The 24433-nt window shown below is 38.0% G+C and overlaps 1 protein-coding gene and 1 pseudogene across 3 annotated transcripts in view; both read left to right on the top strand.

Annotated features, from left to right (window-relative positions):
• ITPR2 (inositol 1,4,5-trisphosphate receptor type 2) overlaps positions 1-24433 on the top strand; it is a 495598-nt gene that overhangs the window by 214827 nt on the left and 256338 nt on the right. For both annotated transcript variants that reach the window (XM_028829349.2, XM_028829352.2), the window contains exons 27-32: positions 3277-3366; positions 3488-3613; positions 13014-13136; positions 13794-13994; positions 18482-18733; positions 21964-22089. In XM_028829349.2, coding sequence (XP_028685182.1) covers positions 3277-3366; positions 3488-3613; positions 13014-13136; positions 13794-13994; positions 18482-18733; positions 21964-22089 — 918 coding nt within the window. The remainder of the gene's footprint in view (positions 1-3276; positions 3367-3487; positions 3614-13013; positions 13137-13793; positions 13995-18481; positions 18734-21963; positions 22090-24433) is intronic.
• LOC107000802 (protein tyrosine phosphatase type IVA 1 pseudogene) lies at positions 15862-17104 on the top strand (annotated as a pseudogene). The gene has a single exon (XR_001447951.3). The product of XR_001447951.3 is annotated as a protein tyrosine phosphatase type IVA 1 pseudogene (transcript).

Genomic DNA, 24433 nt, shown 5'->3' with positions numbered 1-24433 from the left:
AATGTAAAGCATTGTATAAGACATAAAGAATACAGCCAATTTCAGCTCTTTCAGAAGGAAAACTTTTGCAGCACTTTATTTAGACCATTTTGGCATCAGAATTAGAAAACAAAACCTAATTGTAGTTATATAGTTTACATATTTCTTAAATTACCTTGATCACTGCTTTGGAATCATCCAGATGTTCCATGGGTTTTTGTTCAATTTAATTAAATTGAATTATTTTCTGAAATTAAAAGGGGTTGTTTATTGAATTTTCCAACGTTGCTGCCTTTTGTTGACTGCTAGCAATTTTAAATCAAAATCACTATTTTTCATAATTCCCACACATACAGAGTTTAGCATTGTATATATCTTCACCTGGGCTGAACTAAAGAGCATAACTTTTTGTCATGTAGTACATTTTACCTAAGATTACTTTTGTTAAAACAAGACAGTTGCTTTTTCTTCAGATTATTGCTTGTAAAACAGGCTTAAGGATATCTACCAAAGCTTCACCTGCCTTTGTAACAGTTTTCTTTAAAGTTGACATATATCAAAAATATCTCTTTTCTAACTAAGGAGCTTTGTCAATCTTTAGAGCTGGTAATATCTTAATCCTGGTTTGTGGTACAAGTGTGTGTGTGTTTGTGTGTATGTTTTAGTATTTCTTCTCTTACAGAAAAAAATGAAATGGCCTTTTAAAAATCCAGCCTTCACCTTTGTGATCAGAAAAAGGAAATGTAATTATATTTCTAGCTTTTGCAGTTTCTACTTCTCATCAATAAATTATTTTTGCTATCAAATGGAAAATCTATTTGTTTCATACTCTCACCTCTAGCCTCTTTTCATCTAAATAGTTTTCATTCATCTTAGCCACTGGGTTGTGTTTTCTCTTCTACAATGGTTTTACTTTCATATATAGTTTAACACTGTCTCCTATTTTTTTTTTTTTTTTGAGACAGAGTCTTGCTCTGTTGCCCAGGCTGCAGTGCAGTGGTGTGATCTCAGCTCACTGCCACCTCTGCCCCTCAGATTCAAGCGTTTCTCCTGCCTCTGCTTCCTGAGTAGCTGGGATTACAGGCACCACACATCACCACACCCAGCTAATTTTTGTATTTTTAGTAGAGATGGGATTTCACTATGCTGGCCAGGCTGGTCTCGAACTCCTGACCTTGTGATCCACCCCCCCCCCCCTTGGCCTCCCAAAGTGCTGGGATTACAGCTGTGAGCCACCGCACCCGGCCTCTCCTATAATTTTCAAGATTCACTTCATGGTTAATGTCTTGCAGGTAATATCCTGCATTCTTTTCTCTCTTTTATTTCCCTGGAGTGGTGGTTGGACTGCTTTCATTTCTGTCTAAATATTCATTATGATAGCTAGGCGATACAGCTCTGGAGTCTAACTTAGTGATGTTTTGAAGGCTTTCAGTGTTTGGATCTTTTACTTTTTGCAGTTCCAATTCTAGTGAGTATGAGTGACAAGTGGTCAGGAGGTAGAAGCTAAAAGATGAGAAAGAGTCGTTAAAGGGTAGAACCTGCTGTTGTACTAGAAACAGGGATGAAACAGGGAGATGAGGAAGAGGAGATGGAATTTTTGATTTTATGCATCAAAAATTTTGTTCTCTGAGACACAGTAGGGAAGATAGACAGGTTTGTGGATATAACTGGAAATTTTTGGATGGAAAAGAGAAAGTGTCCATGTAAAGGAATATCTGTCTGCTCAGTAAAATGGGAGGAGGAGGTCACTTGTTAAAGTGAAGTTGAGACTGGGAACCTCGGGACAATATTTGCCAGAAAAGAAGCAAAGGAAAAATATAAAGCTGAGTGAGGAGTGTGCTGGCTCAACGTGGGTTAAGTCACTCTGCTGCTTGAAGCCTTTCATCAGAACTGTCTGATTAACAAGGAAAGTAGTTTTTTTCTTTCTTGATGTTTATTAATTTTGTGATTTGTCCTGGAGCACAGTAGGAGAAGCAACTTGGGACGAATAAATTGTATCAATTGGCTTCCTGTATCTTTGTAACTTTCTCCTGAGCTTAAACTAGGGTCCCCTTTCACGGCAAGTGCCTAACTAACACCATCATTATGGTCAGGAGTTTTGGACCCATGTTGAACTTGACATTCCTCCCAAGTGCAATTTTGCATGGATTGTAAGTGAGGGAGGCCATCAGACCCCACTCTGATTGCCCAGTCTTTGCAATGGACCCTGTCAGTTCTTGCCGTTTTCCATATAACTAGTGTGCTTGTTCTTGCTGCAGTACTTTTGGCTAGACATCCTTTATGCCTAACTAGACAGTTTTGATCATTGTAGACCTTGCCGTACACTTGACCTCCTTCGTAACACTTGTCTAAAGCTGCAGCTGTTCTCTTTCTATCTCTCTCTGAATAGTGAATTCTGCCCAGTTCCAATCCTTATTGATATATTTCTCCCTGTTTTCTTAGGTAGACTGTAATTTTCTTGTGAGAAGGACCATATCTTCTATGCATCTCTTTTAGATCCATTCACCGTAGTCTAGTACCAGGTGTGCATGACATCTTCATAAATGTTCAGAATGGAATTGTCACTGGTGTTTGATTTTCATAAGGTGACACCAGTAGTTGATGTTTCAAATATGTCCACTCACCATATTTGCGATGCTACAGATAATAGTTATTATAAGTATTTTTGCTGTTTCAGGTTTCCTTAATAAGCTTCATTAATTTGATAATTTAAACATTTTATTTTAATTTTCTTTTTGTTTTTCTTTCTTCATTTTCATGGTTCTGTATGTTGGCCCTGAGTCATGACTCTTTAGGATGCCGTGGTGACCTGTCAGAGCATTGTTGCGTTAAGTTGTTCCTTGCTCCCTTCTCTGTGATGTGCTCAGCTATGATCATCTGCTCCGTCACTCTTTTTTTCTTGCAGTTCATTCCTAGTGATTAAATTATATCTTTTATGCCCTGTATTTTCACTGTTTCTTCTCATATAGGCAATATAAAGCCACAGCATGTCTGAGGTATATATGTCTCTTATGGATATGCACTAATAATATGTATGAAAACTTTACAGTTTAACTCATAATTCTGGGTCATTCCAGTTAACTTGTCATTGTGTTCTCACTGGGTAGCGGTAATTTGCATGGCTAAGTCAATCCAAGGAACATTTTATGCAATAAAAAAGTACAAAAGAACCATTTAAGTTGAGTAATAGATTTATTACAAAATAATTACAAAATATATTTATTATTTAATACAAAAGAAATAAATTTACCACAAAGCTACAAATGGCGTAAAAGTACATATTTGTGTTCCTTTTAGGAATCGAACATTTTAAGTCCAGTGCAGGATGGAACAAAGAAACCTCAGATTGACAGCAACAAGAGCAATAACTACCGGATTGTAAAGGAGGTCAGCAGATATAAAATATTCTTATATAGGTTTATATTTGCATGCCAAATAAGTTTTGCTTATAGATTATACTTAATATTGTTATTTGTTATATTTGATGCTTTCCCTCTTCTTTTTAAAGATTTTGATTAGGCTAAGTAAACTCTGTGTACAGAATAAAAAGTGTCGGATTCAACATCAACGATTACTGAAAAATATGGGGGCACATTCAGTGGTGCTAGATCTTCTCCAGATACCCTACGAAAAGGTTAGTCCTGGTTATTTTTTGTTCTTTAGCTTGAGCTTGTTATTTTGATACAGTTTAAAAATGTTTCACAGAGTTCCAATAAATTTTTTCTTTATTATTTTAGAATAAATCACCCACCAGGTGCCCCATCACCCCTGAGCCCTTTTGTGTATGTTTCCGACAAACAAGGGTACACTACCACATCACCACACTAGAGCCTTCCAAATCAGGAAAGAGCATGGTGCTTTACCACCACCTAGTCCCTACACACTCCTCAGGTTTGTCCCTTTGTCCCAATTGTTTTCGGCTTGAAAAAAAGATCAACTTCAGAATCACGCGCTGTTCAGTTGTCATGTTTATTTAAATCTCTTCATGTGGGAACTCCCATAACATTGACACTCTTAAAAATAGCCAGTTATTTTGAAGGATGTGCCGTAATGTGGATCATCTGATATTTCCTCCTGATTAACACAATTACGCATATTTGGCAGGAACATAACAGGAGTAATGCTAAGTTCGTCTCATTGCTTCCTATTAGTTGGTGCACAATTTTGATTTGTCCCATGACTGATGATGTTCACTTTGATCAATTGATTGAGGTTGTGTCTTCCAGGCTTCTCTGATTTTCCCTTTGTAATTCCTTTGTAATTAATAAGTATTTTGTGGAGCAGTTCTGTGAAACTAATATCCCATTCTTCATGAAACTTTCAACGTATTCATTTACTGTGTTTATTTTTATCAGTATGGGTTTGTATATGTTCATTTTATTCCATAGGTTATAAAGGGTTCTATCATTATTTATTTTGATTTCCAAAATGTCTCAGATTTGGTCAGTGGAGTTCCTTTGAGCTAGATTATCTGTCTTCTAATATACCCCCACCATTCTTTGAGTACTTCCTTGCTTTCTGGCACAATAAAATGTTCCAGGCTCATCTTGTGTTTTTCTTGCTTCAACTCTAGAATCAGCCATTTCTTTAAGAAGCCCCATTTCTATTTGGTGGGGAATGGTATTTAGGAGCAAAGTTCTGAGAACTGAGTGGGCTTATTGCTTTGGGGTGTTGTCTCCATAGCCTCTCTAAATAGGCAAAGCTAGGGAATATGCATATGGGTGGGTGCATGTATAAATTTATTTAATATTAACATAAAATTCCACTCAAAACATGAGTCCATCTGAATTTCTAACAATGACCACATGACAAATGGTACAGTCAACTACACAGGGAAATTTTACGTAGTTTCACTGATATTGTCACAAGACCACTTTTAAGAAGACAGATTTGTTTCTCTGTGAATTTTAAGAGTTAAGTTTCTTGTTAAGATTCTTTTTTTTTTTTAAATAATTTATTGAGATTTTATTTGTGCCAAATGCATCTTCACATACTCCTTGCCCATATACCCCCTGCCCAATGATGTTTAATTGAAATGCTTTAAAATATGGAAAACAGAGAGAAGAGAAAATAATCTTCACTTTATTTTTTACAAAATGATAATTAAAAGCAGAAAATTCTTTTTGTTTATAAGTACGTATAAAAGAGAAGTGTTCCAATAACTTCACTGCATTTACATTTTCATAGTTTAATTATAAGCAAATTTTCATTCCTTTTTGAATTTTTTGAAGTATAACATATAGAAAAGTTGAGAAATCGTACGTGTATGGTTTGATGACTTCTTACAATTTAAATTCCCCCATGCAACCAGCACCTAGATCAAAAAGCAGAACATTGACAGCACTCCAGAAGTCCCTTTAATGCACCCTTTTATTCATTGTGCCTAAAGGGTAACCACTATTCTCCTTTTAATGCCATATATTATATTAGATTTTCAAAAACCTTTTATCCTGAGAACCATACAAATAAAGATTGAATTTTATTAATTCAACCATATGTTGTGAGATACATTCATGTTTGTAGTTGTAATTCATTCACTTTCATTGTTCTACAGTATTCTAATTGATAAACAGTTGAAAATTTATTCCTACATTTTACCTATGGTAGTTGCCAGTATTCTACCATTATGACTAAGGCTCTTACTTTCATTCTTGTGCATATCATTTGAACATGTATGTGCATTTCTGTTAGGAATATACTTAGAGGTTAAATGGCTGGTTATGGATATGCTCTCCTCTAGCAAACACTGCCAAATGATAGAATAAATTACTGTACAACCAGCAATGTGTGGATTTTTAGTTGCTCCATATGTCTACCTTTTTGCTTTTCTCTTATTTTCATTTGAGCAATTGTGAGTATGCAGCAGAATTGTAATGTGATTTGAATCTGCACTTGCCTGATAAATAATAAAGTTGATCACCTTTTCTTATTTTTTTTAATTTATTTATTATTATTATACTTTAAGTTGTAGGGTATATGTGCATAACGTGCAGGTTTGTTACATATGTATACTTGTGCCATGTTGGTGTGCTGCACCCATCAACTCGTCATTTACATCAGGTATAACTCCCAATGCAATCCCTCCCCCCGCCCCCCTCCCCATGATAGGTCCCAGTGTGTGATGTTCCCCTTCCTGAGTCCAAATGATCTCATTGTTCAGTTCCCACCTATGAGTGAGAACATGCGGTGTTTGGTTTTCTGTTCTTGTGATAGTTTGCTAAGAATGATGGTTTCCAGCTGCATCCATGTCCCTACAAAGGACACAAACTCATCCTTTTTGATGGCTGCATAGTATTCCATGGTGTATATGTGCCACATTTTCTTAATCCAGTCTGTCACTGATGGACATTTGGGTTGATTCCAAGTCTTTGCTATTGTGAATAGTGCTGCAATAAACATACGTGTGCATGTGTCTTTATAGCAGCATAATTTATAATCCCTTGGGTATATACCCAGTAATGGGATGGCTGGGTCATATGGTACATCTAGTTCTAGATCCTTGAGGAATCGCCATACTGTTTTCCATAATGGTTGAACTAGTTTACAATCCCACCAACAGTGTAAAAGTGTTCCTATTTCTCCACATCCTCTCCAACATCTGTTGTTTCCTGACTTTTTAATGATCGCCATTCTAACTGGTGTGAGATGGTATCTCATTGTGGTTTTGATTTGCATTTCTCTGATGGCCAGTGATGATGAGCATTTTTTCATGTGTCTGTTGGCTGTATGAATGTCTTCTTTTGAGAAATGTCTGTTCATATCCTTTGCCCACTTTTTGATGGGGTTGTTTGTTTTTTCTTGTAAATTTGTTTGAGTTCTTTGTAGGTTCTGGATATTAGCCCTTTGTCAGACGAGTAGATTGCAAAAATTTTCTCCCATTCTGTAGGTTGCCTGTTCACTCTGATGGTAGTTTCTTTTGCTGTGCAGAAGCTCTTTAGTTTAATGAGATCCCATTTGTCAATTTTGGCTTTTGCTGCCGTTGCTTTTGGTGTTTTAGACATGATGTCTTTGCCCATGCCTATGTCCTGAATGGTACTACCTAGGTTTTCCTCCAGGATTTTTATGGTATTAGGTCTAACATTTAAGTCTCTAATCCATCTTGAATTAATTTTCGTATAAGGAGTAAGGAAAGGATCCAGTTTCAGCTTTCTACTTATGGCTAGCCAATTTTCCCAGCACCATTTATGAAATAGGGAATCCTTTCCCCATTTCTTGTTTCTCTCAGGTTTGTCAAAGATCAGATGGCTGTAGATGTGTGGTATTATTTCTGAGGACTCTGTTCTGTTCCATTGGTCTATATCTCTGTTTTGGTACCAGTACCATGCTGTTTTGGTTACTGTAGCCTTGTAGTATAGTTTGAAGTCAGGTAGCGTGATGCCTCCAGCTTTGTTCTTTTGACTTAGGATTGTCTTGGAGATGCGGGCTCTTTTTTGGTTCCATATGAACTTTAAAGCAGTTTTTTCCAATTCTGTGAAGAAACTCATTGGTAGCTTGATGGGGATGGCATTGAATCTATAAATTACCTTGGGCAGTATGGCCATTTTCACGATATTGATTCTTCCTATCCATGAGCATGGTATGTTCTTCCATTTGTTTGTGTCCTCTTTTATTTCACTGAGCAGTGGTTTGTAGTTCTCCTTGAAGAGGTCCTTTACATCCCTTGTAAGTTGGATTCCTAGGTATTTTATTCTCTTTGAAGCAATTGTGAATGGAAGTTCATTCCTGATTTGGCTCTCTGTTTGTCTGTTACTGGTGTACAAGAATGCTTGTGATTTTTGCACATTAATTTTGTATCCTGAGACTTTGCTGAAGTTGCTTATCAGCTTAAGGAGATTTTGGGCTGAGACAATAGGGTTTTCTAAATATACAATCATGTCATCTGCAAACAGGGACAATTTGACTTCTTCTTTTCCTAACTGAATACCCTTGATTTCTTTCTCTTGCCTAATTGCCCTAGCCAGAACTTCCAACACTATGTTGAATAGGAGTGGTGAGAGAGGGCATCCCTGTCTTGTGCCAGTTTTCAAAGGGAATTTTTCCAGTTTTTGCCCATTCAGTATGATATTGGCTGTGGGTTTGTCATAAATAGTTGTTATTATTTTGAGGTACGTTCCATCAATACCGAATTTATTGAGCGTTTTTAGCATGAAGGGCTGTTGAATTTTGTCAAAAGCCTTTTCTGCATCTATTGAGATAATCATGTGGTTCTTGTCTTTGGTTCTGTTTATATGCTGGATTATGTTTATTGATTTGCGAATGTTGAACCATCCCAGGGATGAAGTCCACTTGATCATGGTGGATAAGCTTTTTGATGTGTTGCTGAATCCGGTTTGCCAGTATTTTATTGAGGATTTTTGCATCGATGTTCATCAGGGATATTGGTCTAAAATGCTCTTTTTTTGTTGTGTCTCTGCCAGGCTTTGGTATCAGGATGATGTTGGCCTCATAAAATGAGTTAGGGAGGATTCCCTCTTTTTCTATTGATTGGAATAGTTTCAGAAGGAATGGTACCAACTCCTCCTTGTACCTCTGGTAGAATTCAGCTGTGAATCCATCTGGTCCTGGACTTTTTTTGGTTGGTAGGCTATTAATTATTGCCTCAATTTCAGAGCCTGCTATTGGTCTATTCAGGGATTCAACTTCTTCCTGGTTTAGTCTTGGAAGAGTGTAAGTGTCCAGGAAGTTATCCATTTCTTCTAGATTTTCCAGTTTATTTGCGTAGAGGTGTTTATAGTATTCTCTGATGGTAGTTTGTATTTCTGTGGGGTCGGTGGTGATATCCCCTTTATCATTTTTAATTGCGTCGATTTGATTCTTCTCTCTTTTCTTCTTTATTAGTCTTGCTAGTGGTCTGTCAATTTTGTTGATCTTTTCAAAAAACCAACTCCTGGATTCATTGATTTTTTGGAGGGTTTTTTGTGTCTCTATCTCCTTCAGTTCTGCTCTGATCTTAGTTATATCTTGCCTTCTGCTAGCTTTCGAATGTGTTTGCTCTTGCTTCTCTAGTTCTTTTAATTGCGATGTTAGAGTGTCAATTTTAGATCTTTCCTGCTTTCTCTTGTGGGCATTTAGTGCTATAAATTTCCCTCTACACACTGCTTTAAATGTGTCCCAGAGATTCTGGTATGTTGTATGTTTGTTCTCATTGGTTTCAAAGAACATCTTTATTTCTGCCTTCATTTCGTTATGTACCCAGTAGTCATTCAGGAGCAGGTTGTTCAGTTTCCATGTAGTTGAGCGGTTTTGATTGAGTTTCTTAGTCCTGAGTTCTAGTTTGATTGCACTGTGGTCTGAGAGACAGTTTGTTATAATTTCTGTTCTTGTACATTTGCTGAGGAGTGCTTTACTTCCAATTACATGGTCGATTTTGGAGTAAGTACGATGTGGTGCTGAGAAGAATGTATATTCTGTTGATTTGGGGTGGAGAGTTCTATAGATGTCTATTAGGTCTGCTTGCTGCAGAGATGAGTTCAATTCCTGGATATCCTTGTTAACTTTCTGTCTCGTTGATCTGTCTAATGTTGACAGTGGAGTGTTGAAGTCTCCCATTATTATTGTATGGGAGTCTAAGTCTCTTTGTAAGTCTCTAAGGACTTGCTTGATGAATCTGGGTGCTCCTGTATTGGGTGCATATATATTTAGGATAGTTAGCTCTTCCTGTTGAATTGATCCCTTTACCATTATGTAATGGCCTTCTTTGTCTCTTTTGATCTTTGATGGTTTAAAGTCTGTTTTATCAGAGACTAGTATTGCAACCCCCGCTTTTTTTTGTTCTCCATTTGCTTGGTAAATCTTCCTCCATCCCTTTATTTTGAGCCTATGTATGTCTCTGCGTGTGAGATGGGTCTCCTGAATACAGCAGACTGATGGGTCTTGACTCTTTATCCAGTTTGCCAGTCTGTGTCTTTTAATTGGAGCATTTAGTCCATTTACATTTAAGGTTAAGATTGTTATGTGTGAACTTGATCCTGCCATTATGATATTAACTGGTTATTTTGCTCGTTAGTTGATGCAGTTTCTTCCTAGCCTCGATGGTCTTTACATTTTGGCATGTTTTTGCAATGGCTGGTACCGGTTGTTCCTTTCCATGTTTAGTGCTTCCTTCAGGGTCTCTTGTAAGGCAGGCCTAGTGGTGACAAAATCTCTAAGCATTTGCTTATCTGTAAAGGATTTTATTTCTCCTTCACTTATGAAACTTAGTTTGGCTGGATATGAAATTCTGGGTTTAAAATTCTTTTCTTTAAGAATGTTGAATATTGGCCCCCACTCTCTTCTGGCTTGGAGAGTTTCTGCCGAGAGATCTGCTGTTAGTCTGATGGGCTTCCCTTTGTGGGTAACCCGACCTTTCTCTCTGGCTGCCCTTAAGATTTTTTCCTTCATTTCAACTTTGGTGAATCTGGCAATGATGTGTCTTGGAGTTGCTCTTCTCGAGGAGTATCTTTGTGGCGTTCTCTGTATTTCCTGGATTTGAATGTTGGCCTGCCCTACTAGGTTGGGGAAGTTCTCCTGGATGATATCCTGAAGAGTGTTTTCCAACTTGGTTCCATTTTCCCCCTCAGTTTCAGGCACCCCAATCAGACGTAGATTTGGTCTTTTTACATAATCCCATACTTCTTGCAGGCTTTGTTCATTTCTTTTTCTTCTTTTTTCTTTTGGTTTCTCTTCTCGCTTCATTTCATTCATTTGATCCTCAATCGCTGATACTCTTTCTTCCAGTTGATCGAGTCGGTTACTGAAGCTTGTGCATTTGTCACGTATTTCTCGTGTCATGGTTTTCATCTCTTTCATTTCGTTTAGGACCTTCTCTGCATTAATTACTCTAGCCATCAATTCTTCCACTTTTTTTTCAAGATTTTTAGTTTCTTTGCGCTGGGTACGTAATTCCTCCTTCAGCTCTGAGAAATTTGATGGACTGAAGCCTTCTTCTCTCATCTCGTCAAAGTCATTCTCCGTCCAGCTTTGATCCGTTGCTGGCGATGAGCTGCGCTCCTTTGCCAGGGGAGATGCGCTCTTATTTTTTGAATTTCCAGCTTTTCTGCCCTGCTTTTTCCCCATCTTTGTGGTTTTATCTGCCTCTGGTCTTTGATGATGGTGATGTACTGATGGGGTTTTGGTGTAGGTGTCCTTCCTGTTTGATAGTTTTCCTTCTAACAGTCAGGACCCTCAGCTGTAGGTCTGTTGGAGATTGCTTGAGGTCCACTCCAGACCCTGTTTGCCTGGGTATCAGCAGCAGAGGCTGCAGAAGATAGAATATTTCTGAACAGCGAGTGTACCTGTCTGATTTTTGCTTTGGAAGCTTCCTCTCAGGGGTGTACTCCACCCTGTGAGGTGTGGGGTGTCAGACTGCCCCTAGTGGGGGATGTCTCTCAGTTAGGCTACTCAGGGGTCAGGGACCCACTTGAGCAGGGAGTCTGTCCCTTCTCAGATCTCAACCTCCGTGTTGGGAGATCCACTGCTCTCTTCAAAGCTGTCAGACAGAGTCGTTTGCGTTTGCAGAGGTTTCGGCTGAGTTTGTTATTGTTTACTGTGCCCTGTCCCCAGAGGTGGAGTCTACAGGGACAGGCAGGTTTCCTTGAGCTGCTGTGAGCTCCACCCAGTTCGAGCTTCCCAGCAGCTTTGTTTACCTACTTAAGCCTCAGCAATGGCGGGCGCCCCTCCCCCAGCCTCGCTGCTGCCTTGCGGGTAGATCACAGACTGCTGTGCTAGCAATGAGGGAGGCTCCGTGGGTGTGGGACCCTCCCGGCCAGGTGTGGGATATGATCTCCTGGTGTGCCTGTTTGCTTAAAGCGCAGTATTGGGGTGGGAGTTACCTGATTTTCCAGGTGTTGTGTGTCTCAGTTCCCCTGGCTAGGAAAAGGGATTCCCTTCCCCCTTGCGCTTCCCAGGTGAGGCAATGCCTCGCCCTGCTTCAGCTCTTGCTGGTCGGGCTGCAGCAGCTGACCAGCACCGATCGTCCGGCACTCCCCAGTGAGATGAACCTAGTACCTCAGTTGAAAATGCAGAAATCACCGGTCTTCTGTGTCGCTCGCGCTGGGAGTTGGAGACTGGAGCTGTTCCTATTCGGCCATCTTGCTCCGCCCAAGATTCTTATAACCAAATGATAGTAGCTTAGTATAGGACTTTGGCAAATGGCAACGAATAAGGGATATTCATTATTAAGAGTGTTAAGAAACAGGGGGACAAAAAGGAGGAGAAAATAGAAGAGAAAGCAAAGAGGAAAAGAAAAATAAATAGTTGGAAATAAGAGACAAGGTAAATAGCAAGAGGAAGGGACAGAGAGATTGGAGAGAGGAAGAACTGAGATGAGTGAGTAATAAATATATATACAGAGATGACTGACAGAGTGGAGGAAGAGAGGAAGTTTGAATGGAGAGGAAACGGAGTGAGAGCAGAGCAGGAGAATAGGGGATGGGAGAAGAAGAAATAATAGATGGGACAAGAGGAGAAGAGAGGAGATGAAATAGACATGGGAGAAAGAGTAGCAAGGAAGATGTATGAGAGAGAGAGAGAAATGGAGTAGGGAAAGAGAGACAAAGAAGAAAAGAAGCAGAATGATGGAGATATGTAGACATACTGCAAAATGAGACATTTAAAGGAAGGGAAGAATTATGGGGACTGGGGAGTACAGCAGAGAAGGGAGGAGAAACAGAGAAAGATAGGGACAGAGGAAAGGAGGACAGAGGGAGTGTGGGGATGAAGCAGAGGAGGAAAATGTGGCTATGTACAGAGATGGGGAAACGTGAACAATTGGAAAGATTGGGGAGAAAGAGAAGGGCTGTGAAATGAAGGGGGCATTGGAAGAGTAGAGCAGAATAGAATCAGGAGGAATAACAGAGAAGGTGAGAAAGATTTAGAGAACAGAGAAGAGGGACAGGAGGGGAAACTGGGAGAGGTGTGAAACATAAAGAACACAGAGAAACGAGAGCAAAGATGGGCAGAGAGAAAAATGGTATGTGGGTGAAAGGACAGATTTTTGCATAACATTTGCAGTCTTCTATGTTTGTTTCTATCATGTGCTATTCTTTCACTTACAGAACGATGAAAAGATGAACGAAGTAATGAATCTAGCCCATACGTTTCTGCAGAATTTCTGTCGAGGAAATCCACAGAATCAAGTTCTTCTTCATAAACATCTGAATTTGTTTTTAACTCCAGGTGTAAGTATTTTAGTGGCTTCTAATATTTCTAGTAAAGTGTGCATCAAACTTGTCTTAGTAACATTCTTGAAGAGAATTTTGTTACACTTCATTGCTGCCTTTTTTTTTCCTTGTGGAAATTCTCTCTCCAAAAGCAAGTGTCTTTTTTTTTTTTTCTTTTTTTTTCCCCATTAAGGAAACTTTTAAAGAAACTTGAAAAATTGCACAAGTTTTACATGCAAATGACAACGTCTTTTATATGTATATAGTTAAATGTTAGGAAAAAGATATGGTAGAACAAAGAACTAACTCACAATACCCTGAGTAAGGTAAATATGGAAAACTCAGAGGTGGAGTTTGCCCTTGTCTGTAAAATGTGTTTGAGCAGATTTTATGGAAGACCTAACTTTGAATTCATAATTAATCTCGAGAATACTGTTGCCAGTATGTTGCACTTTATGATAATAAGCTCCTTTCTCCAACTAAATTCCTCTGTGAACTCAGTTTTCTTTTAATGGTTAATGATCTCATTGCATTTTTTGAAAGACTTGCACAGAAAATTCACTGTGGCTTCGTATAAAATATAAAACTGATCACAAGCGGGGCAATTAGTCTAAGTACTGTAGAATAGAAAATTGATCTTGTCAGAATTACAAGGGCACGTTCCTCTGTGTTTAGCTCCTTGAAGCAGAAACCATGCGGCACATCTTCATGAACAATTACCATCTGTGCAACGAAATTAGCGAGAGAGTTGTACAGCACTTTGTGCACTGCATTGAGACACATGGCCGCCACGTGGAGTACCTGAGGTTTTTGCAAACAATTGTGAAAGCAGATGGTAAATATGTGAAGAAATGCCAGGATATGGTAATGACAGAGGTATGTTCTCAGTTTGCCTTTTATCAGCTTCACCTAAACAGTATGTTCAAATATGTATTTTCTATTAGAGTGAAAAAACCCCCAACCGCATAGGTTTGAGAAGTTATTTAATTTAATCATGACTACTCAAGTGCAAATATATTTTGCTTTAATCTAGTGAAGCAACATATCTTAAGTTGGTTTTATGATTTTTCTAATATTTTTCTTTTTGACCTATAAAAATTTGTGTATTTTAAATAATGGGCAAAATCCTATGAAATGTTATCGATTGTTTGGAATGAAAGTGACACAATTTTATATTTTTGAGTTTCCAGTGATATAAGAAAGACAGACTGAACTGTGCTTTTCCGGTGCCTTTATTGCTCTGTTTCTGAAATATAGAATGGGTGTTCTCTGCTACTATTTGTAGAAAGGTTTGAAGAGAATCAAACTAAGTAATACAAACTACCCAACAGTGATTTTTTTTTTTTTTTACAACATGTGGAAACTTATTATTTAGAGTAAGTTGTACCTTTCAGCAAATGAATAGATGAAGGCACTTCATCTATTGCCTTCAAGTATGATGCATTGGAGAAGTAGCAGCTTAAAGAGCCCGTTGATTAAATCATTACTCTGTGACCAAATGGTTCTCTAGTGGCCCATATGGACTAAGGGAGCTTCCACCTATGGCTACCAAATAGTTACATGGTAGATTTTTATTGGTTTCTGGGCATTTTCATTAGTATATACCTTAAATTTGGGAATGGAGGAAATTTCCATAATGCTTCAAGGAGTCCCTCCTGCCACTTAGAAATCTTAAAATTAATTTAGCTTAAAGCCTTGAATTTTTAAATGTAAATTATTGTTATTAAACATTTTAAGGAACATTTTAAGCTTGTAAAATGCACCTTTTTCTTCTCTGCATTTACCTTCACATTAGCTCTTCATTGTCTGGAAATGTGAGAACTAAATGGATTTTGTGTTATGATCAGCAAGGAAAGAATTAGAATGGGGAAGCAGCAAACAGTGAAACCATCCCTATGACACTGTTGGGTGAAGTGTTTCTGTGCACAAAGAAGTATTTGTAATATTATATTATGTTAATATGTAATACATATTTTTGATAAATATACATTCTCTTTCAACAAAACTTTCAAAGTAAGCCAACTAATTGGCTTATAGATTTAAATATGTTGTCACTTTAAATATAATACATAGAGAAAAAATTGTATATCCTTAGTTACCTACCAACATGTCTCACACTGGGGTTAGAAAATTGGTACTGATAATAGACAATAAGATAGTATGGAGTTTGAGCAATAAAACTGCCATCTGATGGAATTTTCTACTAAAATTATATAAACAAAATATGAAGGAAAATTTATGTCCTAAAAGCCCCTACCTATTCATATCTTTGTTTCTCTTGGTTTTTTGGTCTTAGTTTTCTACTTATTTCTCTTGTCTCTGCTTTTACCTTCATTCTCTACTGATGCCTTCTTATGACACATGGAATTTTTTAGACTTTTGTAGAGCTGTAATTAGCTCGATGTACTTGCTTATGCAGTCACTATTACAATGGATGAGGATATTTTACTCTGCTTTAGTAAAATTATGAGATTTCTTGTGCTTTGGCCATAGTCTCCTGGCCAAAAAAAGGTAGAGGAAAATAACTATTTTTTTACAGGTTTAATTTGAGTGTGATGAACAATTTACTATCATCCATATTGTTTCATTCTTGCCCCATCTGCTGCTTCCATATCACCCCAACTGATTTTGATAGCATTCATAGCTGGTTCCTTGGCATGGGACCATAATCTTTTCACCACCCTCCCCCAGCTTAGCTCTGCTTTTGCCATATTATATATGTTTTTACAAAGAGATACATGTGGCCTCGGCGCGTGTATTGGCTCCTTCGGCTGCGGGCCGGCTCGGCTACGCGCTCTGCTCCGAGCCACTCACTGCATGGTAGAGTCTGGTGCCCCCGCCGCCGCCGCCTGCATCGCCGCCACCGCCGCTCCGCCACGACCACCGCCGCCTCCTGCCCTGCAGCCGCCACCACCGCCTGTGTCGCCGCCGCCTCGGGACCGGCTGTATGATTAGGCCACAATCTTCAATGAGTAAACATATTCCTCAATTCTGTGGTGTTCTTGGTCACACATTTATGGAGTTTCTGAAGGGCAGTGGAGATTACTGCCAGGCACAGCACGACCTCTATGCAGACAAGTGAACTGTAGAAACTGATTACTACTCCACCAAGAAGCCCCCATAAGAGTGGTTATCCTGGACACAGAAGTGTTGAATTGAAATCCACAGAGCATTTTACAAGAGTTCTGACCTGGATGGGGTAAACCTCAGTGCACTTCTTTTCTGTTGGCCTCAGTATTACTGGATTGAAGAATTGCTGCTTCTTGTTAGGAGGTTCATTTCATTTATCATTACTTACAACTTCATACTCAAGCACTGAGAATTTCAAGTGGAGTATATTGAAGTAGACTTCAGTTTCTTTGCATCATTTCTGTATTCGATTTTTAAAAAATTATTTCATAACCCTATTGAGTGTTTTTTAACTAAATTAACATGGCTCGAATGAACCGCCCAGCTCCTGTGGAAGTCACATACAAGAACATGAGATTTCTTATTACACACAATCCAACCAATGCGACCTTAAACAAATTTATAGAGGAACTTAAGAAGTATGGAGTTACCACAATAGTAAGAGTGTGTGAAGCAACTTACGACACTACTCTTGTGGAGAAAGAAGGTATCCATGTTCTTGATTGGCCTTTTGATGATGGCGCACCACCATCCAACCAGATGGTCGATGACTGGTTAAGTCTTGTAAAAATTAAGTTTCGTGAAGAACCTGGTTGTTGTATTGCTGTTCATTGCATTGCAGGCCTTGGGAGAGCTCCAGTACTTGTTGCCCTAGCATTAATTGAAGGTGGAATGAAATACGAAGATGCAGTGCAATTCATAAGACAAAAGCGGCGTGGAGCTTTTAACAGCAAGCAACTTTTGTATTTGGAGAAGTATCGTCCTAAAATGCGGCTGCGTTTCAAAGATTCCAACGGTCATAGAAACAACTGTTGCATTCAATAAAATTGGGGTGCCTAATGCTATTGGAAGTGGAACTTGAGATAGGGTCTAATTTGTTATACATATTAGCCAACATGTTGGCTTAGTAAGTCTAATGAAGCTTCCATAGGAGTATTGAAAGGCAGTTTTACCAGGCCACAAGCTAGACAGATTTGGCAACCTCTGTATTTGGGTTACAGTCAACCTATTTGGATACTTGGCAAAAGATTCTTGCTGTCAGCGTATAAAATGTGCTTGTCATTTGTATCAATTGACCTTTCCCAAAATCATGGAGTATTGAGTTGTGACTTGTTTAAATCTATTCCCATGCCAGAATCTTATCAATACATAAGAAATTTAGGAAGATTAGGTGCCAAAATACCCAGCACAATACTTGTATATTTTTAGTACCATATAGAACTAAAATCCCAGGAACTAGGAACACTCTAGACCTTATGTGGTTTATTCCTTCACTCATTTCAAACATTGAAAGTAGGGCCTACATGGTTATTTGCCTGCTCACTTTATGTTTACATCTCCCACATTCATACCGGTATACATCAGGTTTGCTTAACCATTGATTTTTTTTTTTTCTTTTTTTTTACCAAGTCTTACAGTGATCATTTAATATGTTTCTATAAATCTCACTTTGTGCTGTTATTAAAAAAACCTCCATTTTGAAAATCTACATTGTACAGAAGCACATGTCTTTAATGTCTTCAGACAAAAAAGCCTTACATTAATTTAATGTTTGCACTCTGAGGTGCAACTTAACAGGGAGGGCCTGAGAAAAGAATGGGAGGGGGCTATTAATTATTTTTAGCAAAATGTTGCCTTTGTCTTGTGCAGAACATGTAGAATATGCTCTTTAATTTAGTAAAATATTTTTTTAAAAGGTAGAGATGCTTTGTTATTGTAATCATAAACTTCCTGAAATTCTTGTAATTTTTTTTCCATACTTATCAGAAGCGTGTTTACCAACTTATTTTTGTTTGAAAGTGTGATTTTTTTTTTCCTTCCCAACCTCTCTTGCAAAAAAAGAAATGGGTTTCTGCTAATGAATTGAGCAGACATCTAATATTTTATATGCCTTTTGAGCTGTGTAACTTAATATTTGGATACTTGATAATTTGTTTTATTATGTAATTGATAAAATGGTGATGTGTATTAATGTTAGTTCAACCATATATTTATACTGTCTGGGGATGTGTGGTTATAGTTCTGTGGGAGAAATAATTTTGTCAGTGTTCACCAGCTTGTAAAAACTTAGTGCGAGAGCTGAAACATCTAAATAAATAATGACATGCATTTATCATAAAAAAAAAAAAACAAAACAAAGAGATACATGTGTTTCCAGATATATCAAGCCTTTGGAATTAACTGCAAGGATAAATGTTTGGACGGCTCTGTAGACTCTCTTATTATCTTTTCAGTTGATAAATGGGGGTGAAGACGTGCTGATATTTTACAATGATAGAGCGTCATTTCCCATCCTTCTCCATATGATGTGTTCAGAGAGAGACCGAGGGGATGAGAGTGGCCCCTTAGCCTACCACATCACCCTGGTGGAGCTGCTGGCAGCATGCACAGAGGGGAAAAATGTCTACACTGAAATCAAGTGTAATTCCCTTCTCCCGCTGGACGACATAGTGAGGGTGGTGACCCATGACGACTGCATCCCTGAGGTAAGCCTGGCAAAAGCTTGGCAGCTCTAATAGAATCATTATTAATTTTTAAAGTTCATGTAGGTGCCAGAAGTCCCCCATACTAATATTTATAATGAGATCATATATTTAGTCAGGGAATTGTATTTAACTATATAATTTGGAAAATGTAAAGCAGCATAAAAGGTCTGCTTTTTAATAAGAAGTTCTAAAAGAAGTTCTGAAAGATGATAAACTTTTTTTGTTGGTTTTTTTGAGACAGAGTTTTGCTCTGTTGCCCAGGCTGGAGTGCAAAGGCAAGATCTCGGCTCACTGCAACCTCTGCCTCCTGGGTTCAAGTGATTCTCCTGCCTCAGCCTCCTGAGTGGCTGGGATTACAGGCATGTGCCACCACACCCAGCTAATTTTTGTATTTTTAGTAGAGACGGGGTTTCACCATGTTGCCCAGGCTGGTCTCGAACTCCTGACCTCAGGTGATGCACCCACCTCGGCCTCCCAAAGTGTTGGATTTACCGGCATGAGCCACCGCAGCCAGCCTATGAGAAACTTTTAAGACGTATAGCCACTGCTCGTTTAGTGGAAGCTACTAGACAGCTCTCTTAAAATTCTAAACATGGCAATATGATCAAACTGAAAGGTTTACTTGAACCTTTAGTATGTACTTGAGCATAAAATAGGTGTTTCAAAAATGATTCATAATCATTGATTGGAGAGGCTAGGATAGTGCTGCAGGATCACATAAAAGACTCTGCAGGTTTACCTGGTTTTATGGAATAGATGCATTCTTGAAAATATGCACACACAGTTTGCTTTATTCCTACATCATTTACCCTCTGTCCTGGTTTGACTCTGATGATAGAAAAAGCCTCAGTAGCAGCTGGTTGTCTGCCAATAGGCTTCTATTAATGAGGCATCCAGGAATGTACATTGCAATAATTTCTTTCTTTTCTACTGTTGTATGTTGTTCCAAAGCTTATAAATGTGTGACACCCTGAAAAAGATATGGAGTCAAACATTTAAAATCACAGTAACTTAAAAAGGTGTCAGATGAGGTTAACGGAAATTCCCTACTTTTAGATAATCGTATGGTAGTGATGGACTTGAAAGCACATTTTTGTGAAATTTTGTGGAATTGTCGACATGTCACTCCAAGAGTACTTCATGCCTGATTGGTCTGAAATAAGATGACAAAGAGGGGAAGTCTAGTCTAATGATGAAATCCCTGGGTTCTGTCCTTACTTGAGAGCCTGATTCTGGGTATATTTCTTCCTGCATGTAGTTCCCTCTGACACTACCACTCTTACCTCTTACATTCATCTAAGTAACTCCTCCTTATCCTTTAGATCTTGATTCAAGCCTTACTTCTCCAGGGAGGACTTCCTTGGCCTCCCTTAGTAGAGTCTGTAAGAATATATAATTTGAAATTTGACATTTCCATTTTATTAGTTAGCAAAGACCTGTAACCCTCATGCCCATGCCCAAGATTGTAAGCTCTATGAGAATAACAACAACTGGATCTGTTTCTTTTCACTGTTTTATTGTTTGAGCCAGAGCCTACACTCAATAAATAAGTTTTGAATGAATACACAAAAGAATTACAGAATATTTTATCCTGGATACATTACATTCTAGTTGTGTGGCTGACTCCAACAGGTTACTTTAACCTTTTTAATCTTAAATTCCTACAATTTTAAGGTGGAATAATTATCGTATATACCTGATAGGATTGTTGGAGGATTAAAGTAAATAATTCATACAAGATGCTGAGGGTATTTGGCACATAGGAAACACTGAGTACATTTTAGCTGCTGTCATGATAGGTGTGAGAATGCACTGAGTGGCCCGCGTCTCTGTACCCTGTGGCCATCCTTGAGACGGGCACTCTGCCGTTGACGGTTTGTTTAGGATCAGTGAGGTACAGAGAAGCACCAAGGGCATGAAAGCTGTCCCATATTTTTTATGGTTCCAATTTGGATTCCATGAGTCCCTGAAATTGTTCATATGATTTTTTATGTATATGTATTTTTCCAGAGAGATTTATAGCATTCATCAGATTTTCATAATGAAGGAAACAAAAAAATGCAAAACAAAAATTCCTGTCCTATGTACTTTAGAAATGGTGTATGTTAGTGAAATTCATCCCAACCCTTTATGAGGAATTTCACTAATTCTGGAAAGGAATTTTACTACATCTGTATCTTAAAATAGTATACATTTTTGGGGGTAAACTAGGAGCTTATTTCTTCTCAGAAAAAAGTAATTTAAATATTTTTGAATGGTAATGAAGAATTATTTGGTCAAAATATTTTGATGTTTTATTAGGACTCTCTTGGTTACAAGTGACAGAAACCTAACATAAACTAGTTTAAATTAAAAAAGGGAATTTTATTGGCTCCAGTACATAGGAATTTGAAGGATGGTTGTTCAGATGGATCCAGAGGTTGAAAGAGTGTCAGAATTTATTCTATTTCTCATCCCTTTTTCCTTCATTTTTCTGCCTCATTCTCTTCTGGGTATAATTTTCCTCTGTATACCTGGAGAAGATGGTTTTTTGAAGTTAAGGTTTACCTTGTTTCATTTTAGCAATGAGAGAAAAAGGAAAGAGTTATTGAGAAGAAGGAAGAGGAGGAGGAAGAGGGCGGGGACTCATGTATTTAGTCAAGTAATTGTGTTTATGTAATTTGGAAAATTTAAAAGAGCATAAAAGCTCTACTTTTTAATAAGTTCTGTAAGAAGTTCTGAAAGATGACAAACTTTTAAGAACTATAGCCACTGCTAGTTTAGTGGAAGCTACTACACAACTCTTAAATTCTAAACATGGCATTGTTATCAAAGTGAAATTTTAGTTGAACTTTAAGTATGTTCTTGAGCATAAAACAGGTGCTCAAGATGGGGAAGGGATTGGGGGTACAGAGAAGGAGAGGGGAAGAAGAAAGAAAGGGAAAGAGAGAGGAAGGAGGGGTTGCTTTTGACTCCTAGAATCTCAAATATGATAGGCTTGTTTTGTGTAAAGTTCTTTCTCACAGCAATTGTTGGGCCCAGGGGGATGGAGTTACTTGGCCCCACGTTTTCACCCCTAGGTCAGTGAACTCTTAGCAAAAGAAGAGAAATGGGAATGCTTTCTGGATAGACAAAACTATGCTATGATCTACCATGAAAACTAACAGATTTTATATTAACCTTTCATAGTTGATATTTCAAAGTCATCAATAAAGAAAACTAACTTTCTTTTGTATTTGGAACTTGCACAGGTTAAAATTGCTTATGTGAACTTTGTTAATCACTGTTATGTTGACACTGAAGTGGAAATGAAAGAAATCTATACAAGTAACCACATTTGGAAATTATTTGAGAACTTCTTGGTGGATATGGCAAGGGTAAGTTAGATTTTGACCACTGAAGGACGTCAATAGATATTTTGACTCAATAGTATTAAGCATCTGGATGAAGACTCACAGTTAAATTCACTACCTTTTGATTTAATGCATTCATTCATAAAGTTATGAATAAATTTCAGAAGATTGTGAATGAGATTTAATGAGTTAATATATACACAGAATGCTTAGTACATTGTAGATAGCAGCAGGTAAAGTGTTCATTTTCACCTTTATGAGTGACTATATTTGTCTGTTATTAAATGGAATCTTAGTGGCCTTCTTATATTGGTTAGAGAAGATATTTGGCAGAGGTCAATTTGCATTTAATCTCTTATTCTAAGTGCAGTTACAAAGCACAGATCAAGAGACCTGAAGAGGTCTTGACTACTGCTTTCAGGCAGATAGGTACTTGACCAGCCAACTAAGGACTTAGCCTTGCTCACTGTTGACAATTCAAAATCTTCTTTGGAAGTGTACTCCAGTAGTTTAATCATCTGGCATTTTCACTCATGTCCACCAAATTATATTCTGCTTGTTGCTGTTTGTTTTGTTGGGGGCTGTTGGGGAGGACAACATTTTCTAGATACTGCCTGGCATATGTTTTTGCTCTGTTAATATTGAGTAAATGAATGAATGAAGAAATATAAGAAAGAAGGAATCTCTTTGATGGACAACACAATTTTCTTTAGCACATCTTAGCCTTTTTTTTATGCATACTGAATTATCATAACAGCCAGGGTCTAAAAAAAATCTCTGATTTTCCCTTTAAAGAAGTTATGGGACTTGATGTTCAAATAAGGTTACACTAAAGAAAACGGTGTATAGATAACTCCTTAGACCTATTATGAATGGTGGTGGCCAGACTCAGCCGCTTTGGCCTTCCAGCATTCCTGAGCGCTGGTTGCTTTGTATAGGCCTTATATCGATGTATTTGGAGGAGAAAGATTAGTGAAGTCCATATTTTCATTGTATTAATTACAAGAACAGATGCTGTTATCTATTAGCTCACTGCCTCTCTACACCTTTTTCTGAAAGGAGGGATGACAAGACATGTGAGAGCACCCTTGGATAATACAGTGAATCATGTGTTATTCCAGACCATGCACTCTTTTTATTTAGCCAAGGTTTCCAAGTGAAATGTGCTTAGTTTACTTTTGGTGTGGTGCAGTGTGGTGAGTGAGGTAGTTCTTGTTTTACTTCATTTCCATACAGCTAAAAACTGCTTATTGCCTATCTCAGGTAAATATGCACCTGTAGAGAAATCCTCCTGTTTTATGCAGCATTTAACGTAGTACTCATATATGTCCCCATTGACCTTGTGAAAACCTTGATTCTGACCAGCTGTAGTATCTCCAGAGACCTTGAAGTAATGAGTGACTTCCATGCCAATGACTGAGCTTTAAAACTGCACGTGCAGGAGAATATTAAAGAGATTATAGACTGATTTGCAGAGTTGCACAGTGCTACTGACTAAAGATAAACTTGAAACAGATCAAGGTCACATTGTAGGCAGCATGAGCTTTAAAGCTGAAAGGATTTTTATTTTTTAAACCAAAGAACGCCAATGATAACTTCCATTGATAATGCTACCTGGGAAATACTGTTTTCACTGATATATGTGCCAGGCAAAGGTGTACAAATTTACATTCTTTTTTTGAAAACAAAACAAAACACATATAGCAACAATTTTAACTATTGCTTAATTAGATAATTAATGTTATTATATTAAAGCTCTAGGGGAATTTCAGTATCTTCTTGATCTATTTATTCTTTATGTCTAACCACAATAACTTAGCTATATTGCAAAAAGGTTTTTAAAAATATTTCCTTCTTGTTTATTTTAAAACAGCAGCTCTCTAATCCCTTCACCAGGGTTGACAGGAATCGCCTTGCCTTTTTCAGGGAAGGAAATAGGAACCTGACTTTTTCATGTCTGGGATTTTTCTCTCTCCCCATGAAGAAAGATCAAAGTCACCACAAACTTTCAAATTCAGGTTATAAAACTAAGTGTGGTTAAATGAGTAGAATGTGGCCTTCTAGGTAAATTTTCAGTTCAGTTGGGCAGTTTTTAAGCTTTAGTGAGCATCAGGCTTAGCTGAAGGACTTTGTAAAATACAGATTGCTGGGCCTTGTCCCCAGAGTTTCTGATTTCCATACATGAGAGACTTTGCATTTTTAACAAATTCCTAGGTGATGCTGCAGATGCTGGTCCAGGGACCACACTTTGAAAATCACTGTAGTAGATAGAGCCTGGTAGCTAAGAGTAGGAATTTCAAAGGATTTAGCCAGACCAGAGTTCAAGTCTAGAATCTACCTCTCAGTAGCTCAGTTTATCTTGGGCAAA

The sequence above is a fragment of the Macaca mulatta genome, chromosome 11, assembly GCF_049350105.2.
Source record: "Macaca mulatta isolate MMU2019108-1 chromosome 11, T2T-MMU8v2.0, whole genome shotgun sequence".
Lineage (NCBI taxonomy): Eukaryota > Metazoa > Chordata > Mammalia > Primates > Cercopithecidae > Macaca > Macaca mulatta.
The sequence above is the reverse complement of the archived record's forward strand: the minus strand, read 5'-3'. Positions and strand labels throughout refer to the sequence as shown.